At 39.9% G+C, this 17,010-nt stretch overlaps 1 protein-coding gene across 4 annotated transcripts in view; it reads right to left on the bottom strand.

The window, feature by feature from the left end:
* The window catches only part of mapk8b (mitogen-activated protein kinase 8b), a 34,619-nt gene extending 20,918 nt beyond the window's left edge, over positions 1–13,701 (bottom strand). For 3 of the 4 annotated variants that reach the window (XM_074662624.1, XM_074662625.1, XM_074662627.1), the window contains exons 1-4: positions 13,390–13,701; positions 3,334–3,514; positions 1,698–1,827; positions 988–1,046 (exon numbers count right to left, since the gene is read on the bottom strand). In XM_074662624.1, the coding sequence (XP_074518725.1) occupies positions 988–1,046; positions 1,698–1,827; positions 3,334–3,455 (311 nt within the window). In that variant the 5' untranslated portion in view covers positions 3,456–3,514; positions 13,390–13,701. Of the gene's footprint in view, positions 1–987; positions 1,047–1,697; positions 1,828–3,333; positions 3,515–13,378 lie in introns of all 4 variants that reach the window. The other variant, XM_074662626.1, reaches the window with a different exon arrangement.
* Positions 13,702–17,010: the final 3,309 nt, after the last annotated feature.

The following is a 17,010-nucleotide window of genomic DNA, read 5'->3' as shown; positions in this document are numbered from 1 at the left end:
AAAATACTGATCTTATGAAAAGCACTGTCCTCTTGAGTGTGCATTTTGCAAGGAAAGGAGACTTTGGACGGACAACGGACGCTGCCATCAAGATTTATTTGATTGTTTGAAGGTTGAGGGACTCTGGATTTTGACAGCAGACTTTTTTTTATTTGACCCTCAATATCAGATTAGGGCTGCAGCTATCGAATATTTTAGTATTCGAGTATTCTACTAAAAATCCCATCGATTAATCGATTAATCAGATAAAATACATTTTTGTTTAGTTAAAGAGCAGTAATTTTTCAAATGAATTTTTTTCTCTTTAAGAAATAGAATTTTCTGATACAGCATGTCAATAAGAGCACTTGCTTTGGTAGCTCCAAAATTTGTAAACACACTTTGACACATTTTTTTTGCCTTGTACATCTCATCAAATGTTGCGGACCCAAATGGCACCCGTTTCGTAGAATGACCCATTAGTCTCCAAACTCCAGAAAAGAAGCTAGATTTGTTGCTAGTTGCTATTTTTTATAAGAGGTAGCTTGAGGGGTCTGAAAACTCTCTTAATATGGCCTCAGCTCTATTTGAAATAACACTCTTTGATCTTTCTTAAAATGAAACGATTCCTCGAGGCGCAGAAAATTACTCGAGTATTTTTTGTAATCGAGTACCTCAAATCATTCGAGGAATCGTTTCAGCTCTATATCAGATGCGGTCAAATTCAATGTACTGCAGCTTTAGTCTGCTTTCATGATTATTTAAAGATGAATCATTTCCACTGTCTGAATGTAGCTGTTTAAGAAAGTCTTGAGCGTTAAACATTTCTACCTGCAGGGTTTTCACTGAAATATTCGTGCTCTTTACATTATTGTTCTTGTTGTAGAGGACAAAACACACAAGCTTCTTAACGTCAGATACAACCATCTAAGCCCACAGCATGCGACATCCTGTATCGATTTCACAAACAGGTAGTGAGAGGACGTCATTTTGCTCGCTGATACTTACACATCTTGAAACTCTTCCAGTGTCTTCTGTGGTGTGAATACATTTAATAGGCCGATTATCTGTAAAAAAGGAAAAAGCACAAAAGACATAAATCGAATGACATCATCACCACCAGCCCCTCTGCCTCCCTAAACCAGCAGGATCCACAGCAGCAGCAGCAAGGGCATCAAAAATTAATGACATCAGGACATTCCCTCGTTAAACACCTCATAAAATCATGCAACAGCAGCGGAGGAAGAATGAAGTCATCCACATGGTTCCTATATAAAAGATCACCTGTCGCGTCTTTTTAGTAGAGAGCTTACAGCACCATTATGACTTAAAAGAAGAGGTTTGTAAGCTAGATATAGGTCTATAAAATGTTGGGTTCTTCTTAAGTCTTATTTTTAATCAATGAATCAAATCACCAGTCATTATCATGCCATTATGCTCGATGCAGACTGATGAAGAAGAGTACAATAGACTGGTTGATTACTGATTAGAATTTCCATTTTCATCTCATGAATCTATCAAGTATCCATTGCTGCTTGTGCATCACATTTTTTCAAGACTGATTTCAAAAGAAAGAAGCCTTTACTTCTAAGTAAGCATATATCTAACGGACAACTACCTCTAAACTAAGAGATCATGACATTTCAGAGATCTAAAAGCAGAAAAGCAGAAAAGAGAAAAAAAAGAACAGAAAACAACAGGGAAGTCAAAGCGCTTACATTCTTATGGTTGACACATTTCATGAGCACCAGTTCTCTGTAGGCCCTTTTTGCATGGGTTTGATTCTGAAACGGTCGGCTCAGCTTCTTGATGGCGACATTCCTCTCCAGGTTGTGGTCGTATGCTGAACTGTGGTGAAAAAAAGGGAAGAAATGTTTATTCAAAGGCATCAAATGTCCAGAAAGTCTAGAGTTAGAAAAAAAATTGGCTCCTCTGGAGGGCATACATGTAACTTGGAGAAGCCAATATTTAGCCAAGCTAAAAGGCCGGCACAGCAATTTTAATTAGCCATTTCCCAATCAGCATTTTTTGCTTCCGATACCAATCCGATTTTTTATAATTTAATAGCTGTCGATAGAGACCCCCAATCCAATAGTTGGGTTTGCAGAGAGGAACTGTAGCACATTTTTTGGTTTCGCGTTTTAACGATAGTGAATAGTAAAAAAATAATAGTTAAAATATGTCTTGAGCGTATTCATTCCATTTCACTCAGTCAAGCTTATTTCAATATTGAAGTCATCGAATCAATTTAAAACTTGCCCCAGTGTGAGGCTCACGCAACACAGCACATGTACTGTATTTTAGGCACTGTAAGGTGCACTTAAAAGCCTAAAATTTTCTCAAAAATCAACTGTGTGCCCTGTGAATGTACTGCACGCAGCATGGGAGCCCTGGATGACGGATGGCAAACACTCCTTCACAGGGGTGCAGATGGATTGTGGGTACATGGGCTAAGGTAACAGCTGCCTCTATTGTTGGAGCTCTCGCGAAAGCCGGCATCAATGTTGAACCACAACCGGCCGGCAAGTCTGACTCAGACAATGATGAGGAGGAACCTGAAATGTGGGACAGTGAAATAGCTCAGAGGAGGACAAAAACTTTGATGGTTTTGTGGCAGAACACTAAATACTTCATTTAATAAAGTTGACGAAGCTCACCGTTTTGCTTTTTGTTGTCGTTTTTTACTGTATGTTTTAAAATGTGTCTTATAATGTGGCGCATCTTATATATTGGTTAATTACAGAAATAGACTACGGAATTGAGACTGCGCCCTATGATACGGTGCGCCAATAAGGTAGATCTAAGGCTGTCCTGAACTCAACTCCAACAAGACAGTGTGAAACCACACATGTACATATCAGACACTGACTTGACGATCTCTTCTTTTTCTCACTTTTATTAAAATGTTTATTTTAAGCAAAAACACTGTGCTACCGTCTGTTGTAAAACTACATGATGTTTAAATCACCTCACATGTTGTCGTGGACTGTGCTGTTGGAACAGCAGGACACACCGTGGATAACAGGGGCAGCATAAACCTGTGTCCCACCTTCTTGCTGTAAAGCAGATGTTATTGCTGTAATGTGTCTGGTTATAAAGCTAAATGTGGTTGCTGTTCCACATCAATGTACCATATGTTATTTTATTTTCCGTAATGGTTACGAGGTTGGGCGAATTCAGAGCGCTCAGCAAACTGTGCAAGATCAGATGAGACAATCAGCTGAAACACCAATCACTGATCAATAAGAACATTTTATGCTAAGGTTAGCTTCGAGCCAGAGCTTGAGATCAGGATCAGGACATCTCTAAATATTTAGATTATTTTGATTTTCACTTTTTTTCCCTCATACATACCAAACGATTCCCTGTGCGCCGGATCCGATGGGTCTGAGGTTCTGGTAGCGCTTTAAAACCATAAAAGTTGAATCTCCCACATCTATACTGTAGTACTCCTTTTCACGCTTGTTCCGGTTCATGGTGAAGCCTTGGACCTGCGCTGTGGCTGGGCATCAAAGTGGAGCTCTCCTCTCGGGACCTGTAGCATGTAAAGAGGAAGACAGGTTATTGTTGTTTGCACATTTTCAACTTTTAATTTCATCATTTTTCCATCGCGCAACCCGAGAGCTCACATTGAAAGAAAAATCAGGGTATCCAAAAAGCATTGTAACGCCCAGCAGCTCCACAACCTGTAAACCAGGAAACATACTGGTTGGAAGGTGTGCTGCTGGAAACCACTTCACAAATTAACAGCTGAGTCTGATGCCTTCAGAGGAATGATTGTGAAAATAATAGTGAGGCAATAGACGGGGTCACTATGCAGAAAGACATTTTCCAACAGCCTGTAAGTTACGTCGAAGTTACTTTCCCAAGTAACAGAATGCTTTATTAGAGTGATTCTATAATTAGGGGAACATTTCAGGTATACAAAAAAGTGAAAAAAAAGTATGCTTCTTCTGTTTCATATTTTATTTGATTGCAAATGATACACCTGGAATGTACTTAATTCATTAGTTGGCAAGTTTAAGCTCTAATGAATTCTTTAATATTTCAGGAACAAAAAAAAAAAAATTGGAGCATGATTTTGTCAACCCTGTTATGGACAAAAGTTGTAACTATTTTTCAACATAAATTCATAATATACTGAATTTAGAGTTACTCAACATTTCTATGTCAGACTACACTCCCTAGAAATGTCCCTCATTGTTTATATCACAGTTTGGCCCAAATGTAAAAGAATTATGGCACAAAAATTACATGTAACATGGTTGACAACACATGGTAACACAGTTGACAGGACAAACCTGTCTCTACAACATTAAATTTTGCGATAGGTAACAAGGTTGACAGGCAACACAGTTGACATTTTCTCAATTTTTTGGCTCTTGTGCTAACTGCAAACCTTGAACGTGGCACCACCTGACCTCCATCACCTCATATTTCTGTGTATTTTCTTCACAGTTTTGTTTATAAACATTTATTGTGAGAACACCAGAAAATGTTGATAACACAGTTAGAAACAATTAATGCGCCCCATGTACAGACAATCATTTTGTTGAAATATTGATGAGAAGGAGTAAAAACATGCCACACTTTCTTCATGTTTCCCACCAAAAAGGATGGGACTTCAGCTGATTTAAATCATGTGACTTTGGAGCAAACCATTGCTGATTTATAGGCCTTTTTCATATTTTAATGACTATTATACTGAAAATAATATTCACAAACATGTATTATAGTGTCAAACTTGACAATGGACAGCACAAAAACTGCAAATTCCAACACATGATTAGCATTTTTAGCCAAATAAATTATAGAACCTGATCACTTAGGCCTGTCACGATAATCAATAAATCAATTAACCGAATGATAAATAAAAACGTCCTCGGTAAGTTTGCCAGCATCGATAAACTGACATGTGCATGCATGTTTGTTTTCCTCCTCTCTTTCCACCAAAGAGGCTGAATGAGAAGATGGCTCACTACATCTATCTTTCCTAACATCAAGGTGCATAGGTTCTATTGTGGATTTAGCGGATTTATAGCGCAGTGAGCTTCTGTCAAAAATGCGATCTTTGGGGTGAAGATGGGGCTGCTTGTGCGTACACGCGGAGAGAGCTGAAACGAGCGTCCTGAGGGGTAAGGAGGAAATACACGCTAATATGAGTGATGGCACGAAAGATACAGTTCTTAAGCCGCCTGTCACAGTCCCAGTGTGGGAATATTTTGTTTTTTATCAGAATGAACAAAGTGTGAGCTCATGAACACCAACGACCTAATATGTCGCATTTGTTTGAAAATAGTGGCGGCGAAGAAGAAGAAAGGGAGGTGCAGCGGAGCCTTGTTCTTTGACAATCCGCTCTTACTGAGGCTTTTGGTCGGCAAAGTAAATAGAAATAAAAGCGCCAAATGGTGGGCGCTCAAAGACAGCTACATTGCCAAAGAAATGCAGCCCTTCAATACGGTTGAAAGCCAGAAATGTTAAAAATGTTTGACAGACAGTACGGATTGACTGGGAAAAAGTACATGTTATAAACAATTCAGGAACTGTATAAACTCCCTTTTATTTAGGCTATAGTTTTTATCCTGTTTTTTTTTTTTTTTTTTTTTTGGGGGGGGGGGGGGTTCGTTTTTGATTAGTATCAATTATTTTCATAGACATGTATTTTTTTCTAAAAGAGAGTCCATTTCATTTTCTTTTTTTTTTCTCTTTCTGGTTTGTTAAATTTATTATATTTTTTTGTTTAATTTATTTTGTTTAAAAGATCCTGACCTTTTAATTACAGTTAAATACTCTTAAGAAATTAAAGTTTCTTGCTTTTGACATGGTGTACTCACTTTATTATCCCATTTATCATAATTACATCAATGAAAAAATTAAAAATTAAAAATTACAATAATAGTGACAATAATATTGTTTATCGGCAATAACATTTTGGAAAATTATTGTCTAGCAAAATTTGTTATCATGACAGGCCTAATCATAACTTATTTTTTATTCTTTGGAATCAGTGAAGTGCAGATTTACTCCCTCTTTAACACAATAAGAGAAAAAAAACACATTGGTATGTGCAAGTCAAACCAGTCACGCTTTAATCCTCAAGAGAAATTTATCGACTATAATGAGTACTGTATAAACCCAAAGGTCCGGGTGATAAAGCAATGATGCAAGCAGCAAGAGACACTGAAGAGGCCTGGTTACATGCTGGCTTTGAAGACAACGAATCATTAGTGGAATTTGGAACATTGTACTGAGAAGGTCAGCTTCTGTCATGATAGCTGTGCGTTGCTTCAACGATGATCTGACCCCTGGAATTCTAACACAACAGGCAACCCGACCCCTTCCTTTCAGTAACCATCAGCCTTTCCTTCTCTTTGCTTGCTCCTCCGCTGTACTCGCCGTCCTGCTCTTGAGAATGAAGCTATACTTCTTTCTTCTCTTCTCAGCCAGGTCTGGCTGCATTCAGACCAAAACACAGCAACTCTAAAGGGGCCAAAGCAATTAAAATCTTATTCAAAAATCAATAAGCACATCAAGCACTCGCTCTGCGATGAGATACACTCACTGCTGGGAAGCCAGAGTTTCACATACACAGTCGAAGCCAAATCTGAAATCAAAACAAGACACCAAAAAAGAGATCTTTCCTTGAACTCTGCTTGTTTCACCTCCTGCCTCTTCCTTTCCTACAGCTACGTTTCATCCTTCTGCTTCTGCTCATATTTGTCTCTTGTGTGCATGAGCTCCAGAGGCAGTGCAGAAGCACAGGCATGAGAAGAAGCTTTACAAAACAGGAGATAAACTCAGTTATTTTATCTCGCAGCGAAAGTCAGACTGCTAAATGTCTGGCTGAAGTTTGGAGGAAGAGTCTGCAGGATTTCCCTAAATAATAACATGTCAACTTGTACAGGAATAATCCTGCGCAATGGTAACTTCAGAGGCTCTAAACATGTGTGTCTGTGTCAGTGTCTGTGTCTGCCTGAAACCCTCTCCCCAGCCTGTGTGTTGATGTTTGGGTTGTACTGGGATGTTTCTGGGCGGAGACTGGGCATGGTTACCCCAGCCAATCACAGTGCAGCAAGTGCGCAAATGACTTCGCATGTTAATTAGCAATGGGGAAGAAGCTATCTTGAGAGCTATGACAGTAGAAGTAGCACGGAGAAAGAAAAACGCAACCAAAGTGAAACGAAACGCCAAACAGATAAAGCTTTTTTGTTAAACCAGACTAAGGCTTGGTTTGACTTTCACTCTCTTTCAGGAACAAAGCACGAGCTAGCTTTCTGCTTACCTGGTGTGTGTACACAGATACCCAAAATTAGCTTGTGCTAACATGCCAAGTAAGGTGCCCAGCTCTGCAATCTCTCCCTTGTAGAGATGCGATGCCTCGCGAGCGCATGTGTTCACATTGTCCCATTCGGACGCTTTGGGTGTGCGCTGCCGCTGGCACTGAGCCAAGGAGGAGGAGCCCAGTTTGAATTTATGTTTACAAACAAGTAATGGAAATTCCTGCAGACCATACCTTTAAAGCTATGGTCTACAATCTGAAACCAAATTTGAAAAACACAGCCTGCCTTCTTCCCTTCCCTGTGGAGGGTACCAGTAACAGCTTCCTGGTTTCAGTCTTATCCAGCTCCATGACGCTCCAGTAGCCGAGCAGCTAGCTGATGTGAGAGGGGTAGTGGGGAAGGACGAGGCTGGACGGTGCGGAGCAGGGGAGACAGGGGATTGGATGGACTCACGCACAAACCCAAAATGAGGGGAACAGCGGCTCGGATTGGTCAATTATTATGCTTATTTGCAGCTGATGTACTGAATGGATTTTTTTTTGTTCTTTGGGCTTTTTATATTGTGTAGTGTGTTATGAATAATTATAAAGCTTCCTAATCGTAGACCATAGCTTTAAGAGCTTGAGAATATATTTTGGAGATGCAAAAACACAAATAAATCGGCACTTGAAACAGAAAGATTATGTCACAGGAGTCTTTTGGTCCAGTCGACCAAACCTGACTTCACCTAACCATTAACCTCAACCGGCTCCCTCTGATTGACCAAAACCTTTCCTGATATGAAGTTAACTACCTGCTCCCACTTGCATAAAAACCTGTAAAACTCCTACTTTTTTGACATGACTCAAAAAACTGTACACTCAGAGTGCACATCACAGGCTTCCATCATGCAGCCCAGGTTTCTTGCAGGAAGCCTCATCAAACTTTACACTGATCCTCACAGCAGAGAAAATGTCAACTTTACTGGCAAGCTCTACCTGGCTTCAAAGGGACCAGAAATAACATGTTAGCTACATCTGTCATGCTTTTCAGAAAAAAAATCAAATATAGGCCACATCCAAGAGAGAAGTGCTCATCTAATTCAACCAGCTACAGGTAGGGTTTTTTAATGACACTGTAAAATGTGTGTACGCTGGTGTAAGGCTGAAGCACGATGTGTGACATGATGTCATGTCACACATCCTGGCTCTACCCTCTCCGCCCCTCTGATAGAACTGACCAATTAGAGCACAAAGGGCTGTGACATTGCAAGGTTACTGGAGGTCATTCTCCAAACGGAGCGTTTCAACGAGATCTTCAGAATGGCCTAAAATGAGGATATTGAGAACGCTATTGTGGGGCAATGAAGGAACTAAATGACTTGTACTGAGGGCAGAAATGCTTTACAGGCATCCTAGTCTGGCATCGTGAAAAGGAGAAACAAGCGTGATATGTCCCCTTTAAAGTTTCAGAAGAGAATGAGAACAATGAATTTCCAAGACAGTGCCAAAAAGGTTGTAACAAAAAAAGTCTCAACACAACAAACATCTTCTTCCATTTAGAACAAAGTGCAACAAGAGAAGTGTGTAAAACTGCAAAAAGAGAATGGGTCATTAGTACCAACACAGTGGTCTACGTTACCACTGAAGACATGTCATCTACTGCAACTGTGAAACAGGAAGTCTTTAAACACAGCTAACAACCATTGATCAGAGGTATTTGTTGCCTTTGCATGAAAAGTGCAGCAGAAAATTGACACTGGAACAGTATGAAATTAGTATCAACAACAACAACAAAAAAAGTCTGTTAGAAAAGTTCCAAATAAATAAGAAATTTTACTTTACAAAATAAAATTACAAATGTATCGTGAATATTGCCATTCAGCAAAAGTTTATCAGGATGGAAATTCTGGTCCATATTGTCCAGCACATGGCTAAAAGCCAGGTTTAAATTTTGCAAAAACAATCTCCCAAAAGCATGTGGGGATATGTGTTATGGTCTGATAAAATCAAGTTCAACTTTTTTGGCCATTATTACAAAAGGTCTGTTTACCACAAAAACAACACTGAACATCACCAAAAAAATGCCCAACCCACAGTAAAGCATGGCGGTGGCATCATGCTTTGGGGCTGATTTTCTTCAGCTGAAACAGGGAGGTGGAGGGACTTATGAGCAATTCAAAATACCAGTTAGCAGTGGCACAAACCTTCAGGCTTCTGAAAGGAAACTGGAGATGAACAACCTCATCTTTAGGCATGACAGGGACCCAAAGCACACATCCAGATCACCAAAAGATTGGCTTCTCCAGAAGAATGAAGAATGAAGTTAGATTTATACTCAAGTAGGTTCAACAAACTACAGCTATGACTTTACTTTCAGGGATCAAAGGTCAGTCAGTGCTGGTGATAAGCCTGCAGTAACGTGTGCATCTCAAGAATCAAATGATACAGTTCAGTGCAGATTTTCCACAGCTGACAAAAATGCTGCCAGACATTTAAAATCAAGGAAAGGGAAAGTTATTTTTTTCTGAGGACATGTCACTGTGTCACTTAGTGTCAGGTGAACACGTATTCCTCCTGTCCAGATTCACATCAGCTCTCCCTCACACACACTATCACACTGTGTCTATAGGAAATCAACCTGTTTCTTATTGGACCTCACAGGTCTGCTTCTGTGCACACCCAGCATGGAGGCTTTACCATCCGGATTCTCTGGAAAGAGGTTTGAGTTATCTCTGCTGCCCAGATTGAGTCCTCCAGCAATCTGGCAGAGTTGGGTTTTATCTTTGAACTGCTTTCATTTAGCAGTAATGGCTGCTGACAACAGCCATGAGGGCAGACTTTGTGCCAAGTCTGGCCACAAATGAAGGCGCTGAACCACATTTCTCTTCTTATTGTCTACAGGGGGAATTTTTCTGATTGACTCAAATTTCCTTTAAACTGAGCCAAAAATTCTTGTTATTAAAGAGGCCATCCAGTCTGAAATATTTTGAGCTGCTAATTAAGTGAAAAACTATCGCCTGTATTCTGCTATTAACAAAGACACTCACAATCAACTCATTGAGTCAGTGCTGCTTATTTTACAATAGACTGACTAGTATTAAGCAATAATATGCACCTTAAAGGGGACATATCATGCTTGTTTCTCCTTTTCACTTTGCCAGACTAGGATGCCTGTAAAGCATTTCTGCCCTCAAGTCATTACAAGTCATTTAGTTCCTTCATTGCCCCACAATAGCGTTCTCAGTATCATCATTTTAGGCCATTCTGGAGATCTCGTTGAAACGCTCCGTTTGGAGAATGACCTCCAGTAACCTTGCAATGTCACAGCCCTTTGTGCTCTAATTGGTCAGTTCTATCAGAGGGGCGGAGGGGGTAGAGCCAGGGGTCGGTTTTTGCAGCATGGCAGTATTTACAAAATCACCACATTGGATGGAGCAGACCGAGCGAGTTTGCTGTTTGCCAAAACTTCACCGTAAGGCATTGATAGCACTAATAAAATGGCAGAGTGTAGGAGACGTCCTTTTGTATTGGACCCCGAGTCAGACCCGGACGGTTCTGCAGCTCAGGAGGAAGAAAATCCACCTGGACACAGATCATCTCAGGACGCTTCAGTGTGGTGAGTCAAACCGGTACTGTAACATGTATAGTTTATACGTGGAAATATAGGCAGACTTCACCAACAAACTACTTCTATAACAGGGCTCCATCCTGCTCCTTCACTTTTCTCTGTCTGTTTTATCCATCATGCTGAAAGTGTAGTCTAAAGATCGCCTCTTCCGTCAGTTCCTCACTATGTTATTACCGCAGCATTACTGTGGTCCAGGTTCACAGTGCATGTCAGAACAAGCATGCAAATATCACAGTCTCACAAGTATTATGATATCTGCTAAAACTACAGTGTTTTAACTGCTAATTCACCATGTGAAGCCGAGCTGCTCAGCAGAGCAGAGTCCCTGCATCCAGCACTCAGTCAGTCGGCTCTTGGTGGGTGTATCCCTCGGTGGCGGTTGTGTGACTAACTGACATCACAGAGGAGGAGCTGCTTTATCAGATTACTCCAATAAAAAGAAAGGATCCTCATGTCGTCACGACGGTTGAAATCTTGCGGCCAAATGGCAATGACCTATTTTCAGAGGCATCAAATCTCGTTGTAGGATATCAGAAAAAATACAATATCTCATTTTTTGAAAATTCAGGGGGTGTAAGGCCTTGTTTTCAAATTTATTATATTATATGTAAGTATTAAATCAGGAATCAGCATGATATGTCCCTTTTAAAAAAATGAACACATCAAAGCATAGACTGTACAGCAGAAGGATATAGCTTCATGTGGTGCTACCCATGGGTTTCTGAAGCCAGGTTTTTGTTGGAGGACATCATGTTGGAAAACCTAACAAAGCCCTGTAAGAGGTGTGGGGTTATGCTCACAGTAAGTTTTTCAAAGGAAACACCTTTTTCAAGCTAAAAAATAATATTTATAACCCCTCATGATCTCCTCTTAAAGAATCGCCTTACATGTGCAGTAATTTTGAATTTCTGTTCTTTTCTTTGTGTGTGGAAAAAGTCAAGATAAGTTTGCTGACGGTTCATATTATGCAGTCTTCTGGTTGCAACTTTAAAGCTTAGGAGGATACTGGTAGCATATGAGCCATGATACACATATGGATGTGACCTCATATGAAAAAAAGGACAATCAAAACACAATTTTTCCTAATTTTGCTTGTTTATAGCTTTGCCCGTTAAAGGTGTGTAAAGACAAAGGAAAGAATGGTGACTTTTCTCAAAGATATGTCTTCACCCACATATAAAACACAGGATTTAACAAACCACTGACCAATTTGGGTCACATGTTATCCTGGCAGGATAAGAGCAGGAGAGCCAGCACATGCTACTTTATGCACATGGCTAGTTTAACAAGTTCATGAGCCCTTCTAAGGTAATATGTTTACCAATGATATCAAAGTCTTGGTTAATCTGATTCTTCTCATAAGGCACTGATTAAAGTTATAACCTAAAATTTGTCTCCTTTGTAGCCCTTCTGAAGTGTATCTGTAGGGTGCATATGGTCAGCTGGAGTTTTCATCTGCCCTTACCCCAAGAAAGCCAAAAAAGTCACACTAGCACCTCTGCAGACAACCTTTCACTTTTGGTGCAGGAATCAGATTTCTTGGTCCTTGTGTGTGACCACTGCTGTTCTCTTGGCAAATGCAGAGGAGAGGCTTGCTACCAATATGCATTGCAGTGTGTCAGCACCATCACCCAGATTTGGCATTATCAACACCTTGGATGTCCTCCATGAGATTATTACTACACGGACAATTTGATAGACGTCAAACATGGTGATTGAACCTACTTGCCTGACAAGCATTCTTGAGTCATTTGGCTCAAAGAAGCCAATATGTATTCACAACACAGTTACGTTTAACACAGAGTAATTATTCTGCAAAATTATGCACCCGACAATTATTAATGATTACATTTGCCACCGTATGTAATGGAAATTCCTTTACATCAATAACGTACAGACGACGAAAGCAATCACACTGCAGCTTTACATACAGCCACATACTAATTCCCATCATGCTTAGTCTTGTTGTTAGTTTTCAGATATAGTGCAACAGTTAAGAAATCAGTGTAAACCCACCTGTGCTGGGTTAACAGGGCAGGAGTTGAGTCTGCACGTTTTAAACTGCCAGGAACGAGTTTGTAGCCGTAAACATTAGCAAACTAGTGTTAGCTTAAAATGGGGTGTATTCAATGGCGTCAATATGAGCTTTCTGTTTACATTGCAGATGTTAACGCCGTTAGGTAGCTATAGCTTGAGGTCAAAGCATTCCGTTCGAGTCTTAAACTAGTTGTGGCACCACCCTCTTCACAAGTTTACACCGTAAGCAGTGCTAATATGTGTGTAGCATTACATGGAGAGGTTACAGTACTGTGCTTCCCAGTGTAGCCACGGCGTCTGGTTGCCTCTTACCAGTTAGGCCAGACCTGTCCTGCCTGCTGGTTAGTATCATTCGTGTTATAGTAACACCTATTTACAGTAACGTATGTGACCTGAATATGACAACCACCACCCCCAATGGTTAACAGTAGCACGTCAAACATGTCTTGCAGGAAGAAAAGGAAAATCCATACGTCGAGCTCACCCTTCCTCGGTTAACTCCAACACTGTCGACCCGTAGACGCCGTTTGCTGCCTCCTGGAGACACAACCCGGACGGTTTGGGAGAGAAAACAGCTCTTTAATCCTTTTTTCCTCCGGGTACACTCTCGTTTCCCTCACACTAGCAGGCCAGAACCATCGCAAAATGCATGTGGAGCCTCTACGCAACCTACTATTTGTGCTTCCGTGACACAAGCAGTTTCTGCCATTTCATACTAACGTCGTCGAAACCTTGCGATGTTTCCTCGGCTGCACAATGAGGACCAGGGGGACGTTCAAGACCGCCTGCGCGTCCCGGCAGCCACTCCAGGGAAGCGGAAATGACGATTTCGCAACGTTTTATAATAAAACAGGAACTGAATGTAGCAGAGGTAGTATTGCTAGTTATACATATTTGTAGACATGTTTTCCAAAATACATAGTGTGCACACGAAATGACCACATACAAGTCTCATAGTAAGTTAATTATTATTTGCTGAAATCAAATATATTAAAATCTTCTTTGTTAGTGTTGAAATTAGTTTGTTAGTTGTCTGACAGAGATGTGGCAGCTGCACAAATTTTATCAATGTCATATAATTATCAAAAATAGTTTCTGAAGTAATTTTGCTTTTTCTAAAGTAACTGTTTCATAACTCAGCTACCCAGGTGCACCCACAAAAACAGACCTCTGGTGCAATTAATAGCAAGTAGGTAGGAAAAAGTGCTTCATCAAACACATTTTCACTTTATCAATTTTTACTTGTTACATAGGGGTCTGTTTCAGAGTGTATGCTAGTGAGACAGGATCCTATGCGATGCCTTTGAAATACTTTTCCCAGGTTATTATGAAAATTACAATACAGAGACGATCATAATTAATGACAGGCCTCTCCTGTAGGATTGGCTAAGAATGTAGGGAGTGTGTTTCTTAGCAAAGAGAAAAGAAAACACTTTCACATTGCAAAAATTGTCACAAGTGACCACAATTGGCAAATGATCGTATACAAGTGTCAACAGCATGTTCCATGAAACCTGCTTAGTCATCGAGCCTGGGAGACTGGCCAACCAATTGTGTGTTAATCTATATACCGTACTTGAAAGTGGGGCAATTAATGTGTCACTTGTCGCAGAAACATCAGATTAACAGTACCGCCTACAATGGATTGGTCCTTTGCTGCCCCATCTGCTATTAGCTTGCCCTGCAAATCCAATTATGTTCTTATGTTCCCCAGTCTAAAAATAGTAGAAAATAAAGGAAAACACAGAAAGAACACGTCAGTAGAGCCGAGAGGAGAACAAATTATGTTATGGAGCTGATGTGTTCTTTCTGTGGAGACCAATGAAGTGTCATGAGGAGATGAGGTATCGGTGACAGGCTGCCATGACAGACAGCACATGGGCTGGGGAAGAATGGGTGGAACGGCAGCAGAGGATGCATAAGAGGAAGAAGGATTAGGTCTGAAGGAACTTAAGAAGAATTTCTTCAGAGACCGGATGAAATAAGGTAGGCCATTTTACAAGTCACAATCAAGTTGTTTGTTTTTAGTGTGAACTCATCCAATTGGTCAAGCATAGGTTCTAAAATATGTGAGATTTTATGCAGTGTTTACTTGACAAGTGGCAACAAGGCTTTTGGAGATTCTGCTGATGTTATAAAAGGTCATTATAGAATCAACCATGTAAGAAAATCAATGAGACCTTGAGTGGTGTCTTGCAAAGCATCTCACTACTTAACCTCACACAACTATGCAGGAAGCAAGATGTTACTGTGTAAGAGCAGCGTGCTATAATTCTCTGGATAAATGACACAGCATTCTGTAAAAATCCAGCTATGTTAAACTAAAAGGTTACTTCAAAATTAGGTTTAATTGACTATTCAAGTAATGAAAATTATCAAAATTGATTAAAAATGGTTAGCATACCCACTTCTCATTAAGAGGTCAAATACAGTTCAAGTCATACTTTGAATGAGTGTCTTTAAATCAAATTATAGTAAATGTAGGACGAATTATTTGAATCTCAAATTCATTTTTGGTCAAGGTTTTATTTTTAGATGATAAAATACATCATTTGAATCCATAATTTGGCAAAATGAAACTTGCCAATTACCATCGGCAAAAAAGGCTTTGTCCTAGAATCAAAGATGGCTGAGTCCAATTTAGCAGCTCCAGTTAGTGGGTTCTAGTACTTTTCAAGCAGACTAATTATCTCACTGTCACTACTTACTGGGACACTTAACCAGGACAGAGCTATTGTCAATGTTATAAGTAACACATGTACTTTTCCTACATTAGCAAGTTAAAATGGCTTTGACTAATTGTTGATTGCGTAGACGCTTCACCCAAGGTTATCTTGGTTGAATTAAATCAAAGTACTCCTGATACTTGGAATTCCATCATGCCACCTGACATGGCACAGTAAGCTTGTCTGCTGTCTGTCAGTGTTTTAATTCTGTCCCTGTGTCCTGAAGGTCACCAAGCGGATATCCCAGTGGCGGTACTAGCTGTAGCCAGGCAAATAGTGTATACTGAACTAGGCTTTAGAGTGTATGCAAGTCAATTATAGAAGAGTATAACAATACGCACTATCAAATGTTTGAGATGGAATAAGATAATTATTACAAGGCAAATCCTGGAGGCTGGCATACCAATATCTGAATGTTAATCTGTTTTGAAAACAAACAATGAGAACTATGGACACCGTTAATTATTCAGTGCTTTAAATTATTCCATTAACTATTCACAATAGTTATTGTGTTCTGTAAAGAAGAAACATACTTTAAAATCACTGGCACCAGCATGTGTTTTTTTCCCTCTATTGTCATGAAAGTTACCTCTCATTAGTTCTTTCTTTAAAACAGTTATTCAACATCACATCCAGTAAACCTAGGGATGCTACTCTTTCTCATATCCCATAGCAATACTTGTGAAGTGTCATTACATTGCTCATATCACATCACAACAATAGCTCAGTAGACCCAGCCTGCTGTGCATGAGATTCCTCAACTCGAGGTGCAGCCCAGGTGTCAAAAAAAAATCCACTATTTTGCCACAGTTGGCAAAGAATCACAGAGATGAGAAAAAAGCGCTTAACTGCTGCTCAAACACTCGAGGTATCAGTAACAATGGGTGGAATCCTGGGCGGATTAATGTAATACAATTCTCTGCTTAAGTCTGGATGGGAGTTTACCACGTCATGTCCCAGCAGGGTGCAAGGTGTTCAACTTACCCAAATAAGGATGGAGGAGGAGCACTGCATAGTTCCTGTCTCGAGGAAAGGGGTGTCAGGGTTGAGTTTTGTGATTTTTTACACATTAAACTTAAAAATCATAACAGCTTACAAGTAATTACTTATTAGTGTAAAAATGACATTCAGTGTTAGCCATTACCCAGTGCTCTGGTATTCCTGTTGCAATTGGATTTACAGAGTGGGACCAATACAGCCCTTATAGCAGTTACTAAAATTATTATTTTGTCAGCTTATGGATTTTTTTTTTCATCAGTAAATTCAACTTGTCTTAGTTTTAGAGGGTCTGGGGTAACAGTTGCACGTGCAACTGTCTAATGGACAGCTTTTCATCTAATTTCTAAAGGAAAATGAGCTTGTTATTTGCTTGAACATTT

This window comes from Halichoeres trimaculatus, unplaced genomic scaffold, assembly GCF_033239565.1.
Source record: "Halichoeres trimaculatus isolate MK-OKI-2021-1 unplaced genomic scaffold, fHalTri1.1 fHalTri1_scaffold_23, whole genome shotgun sequence".
Taxonomy (NCBI): domain Eukaryota; kingdom Metazoa; phylum Chordata; class Actinopteri; order Labriformes; family Labridae; genus Halichoeres; species Halichoeres trimaculatus.
The sequence above is the reverse complement of the archived record's forward strand: the minus strand, read 5'-3'. Positions and strand labels throughout refer to the sequence as shown.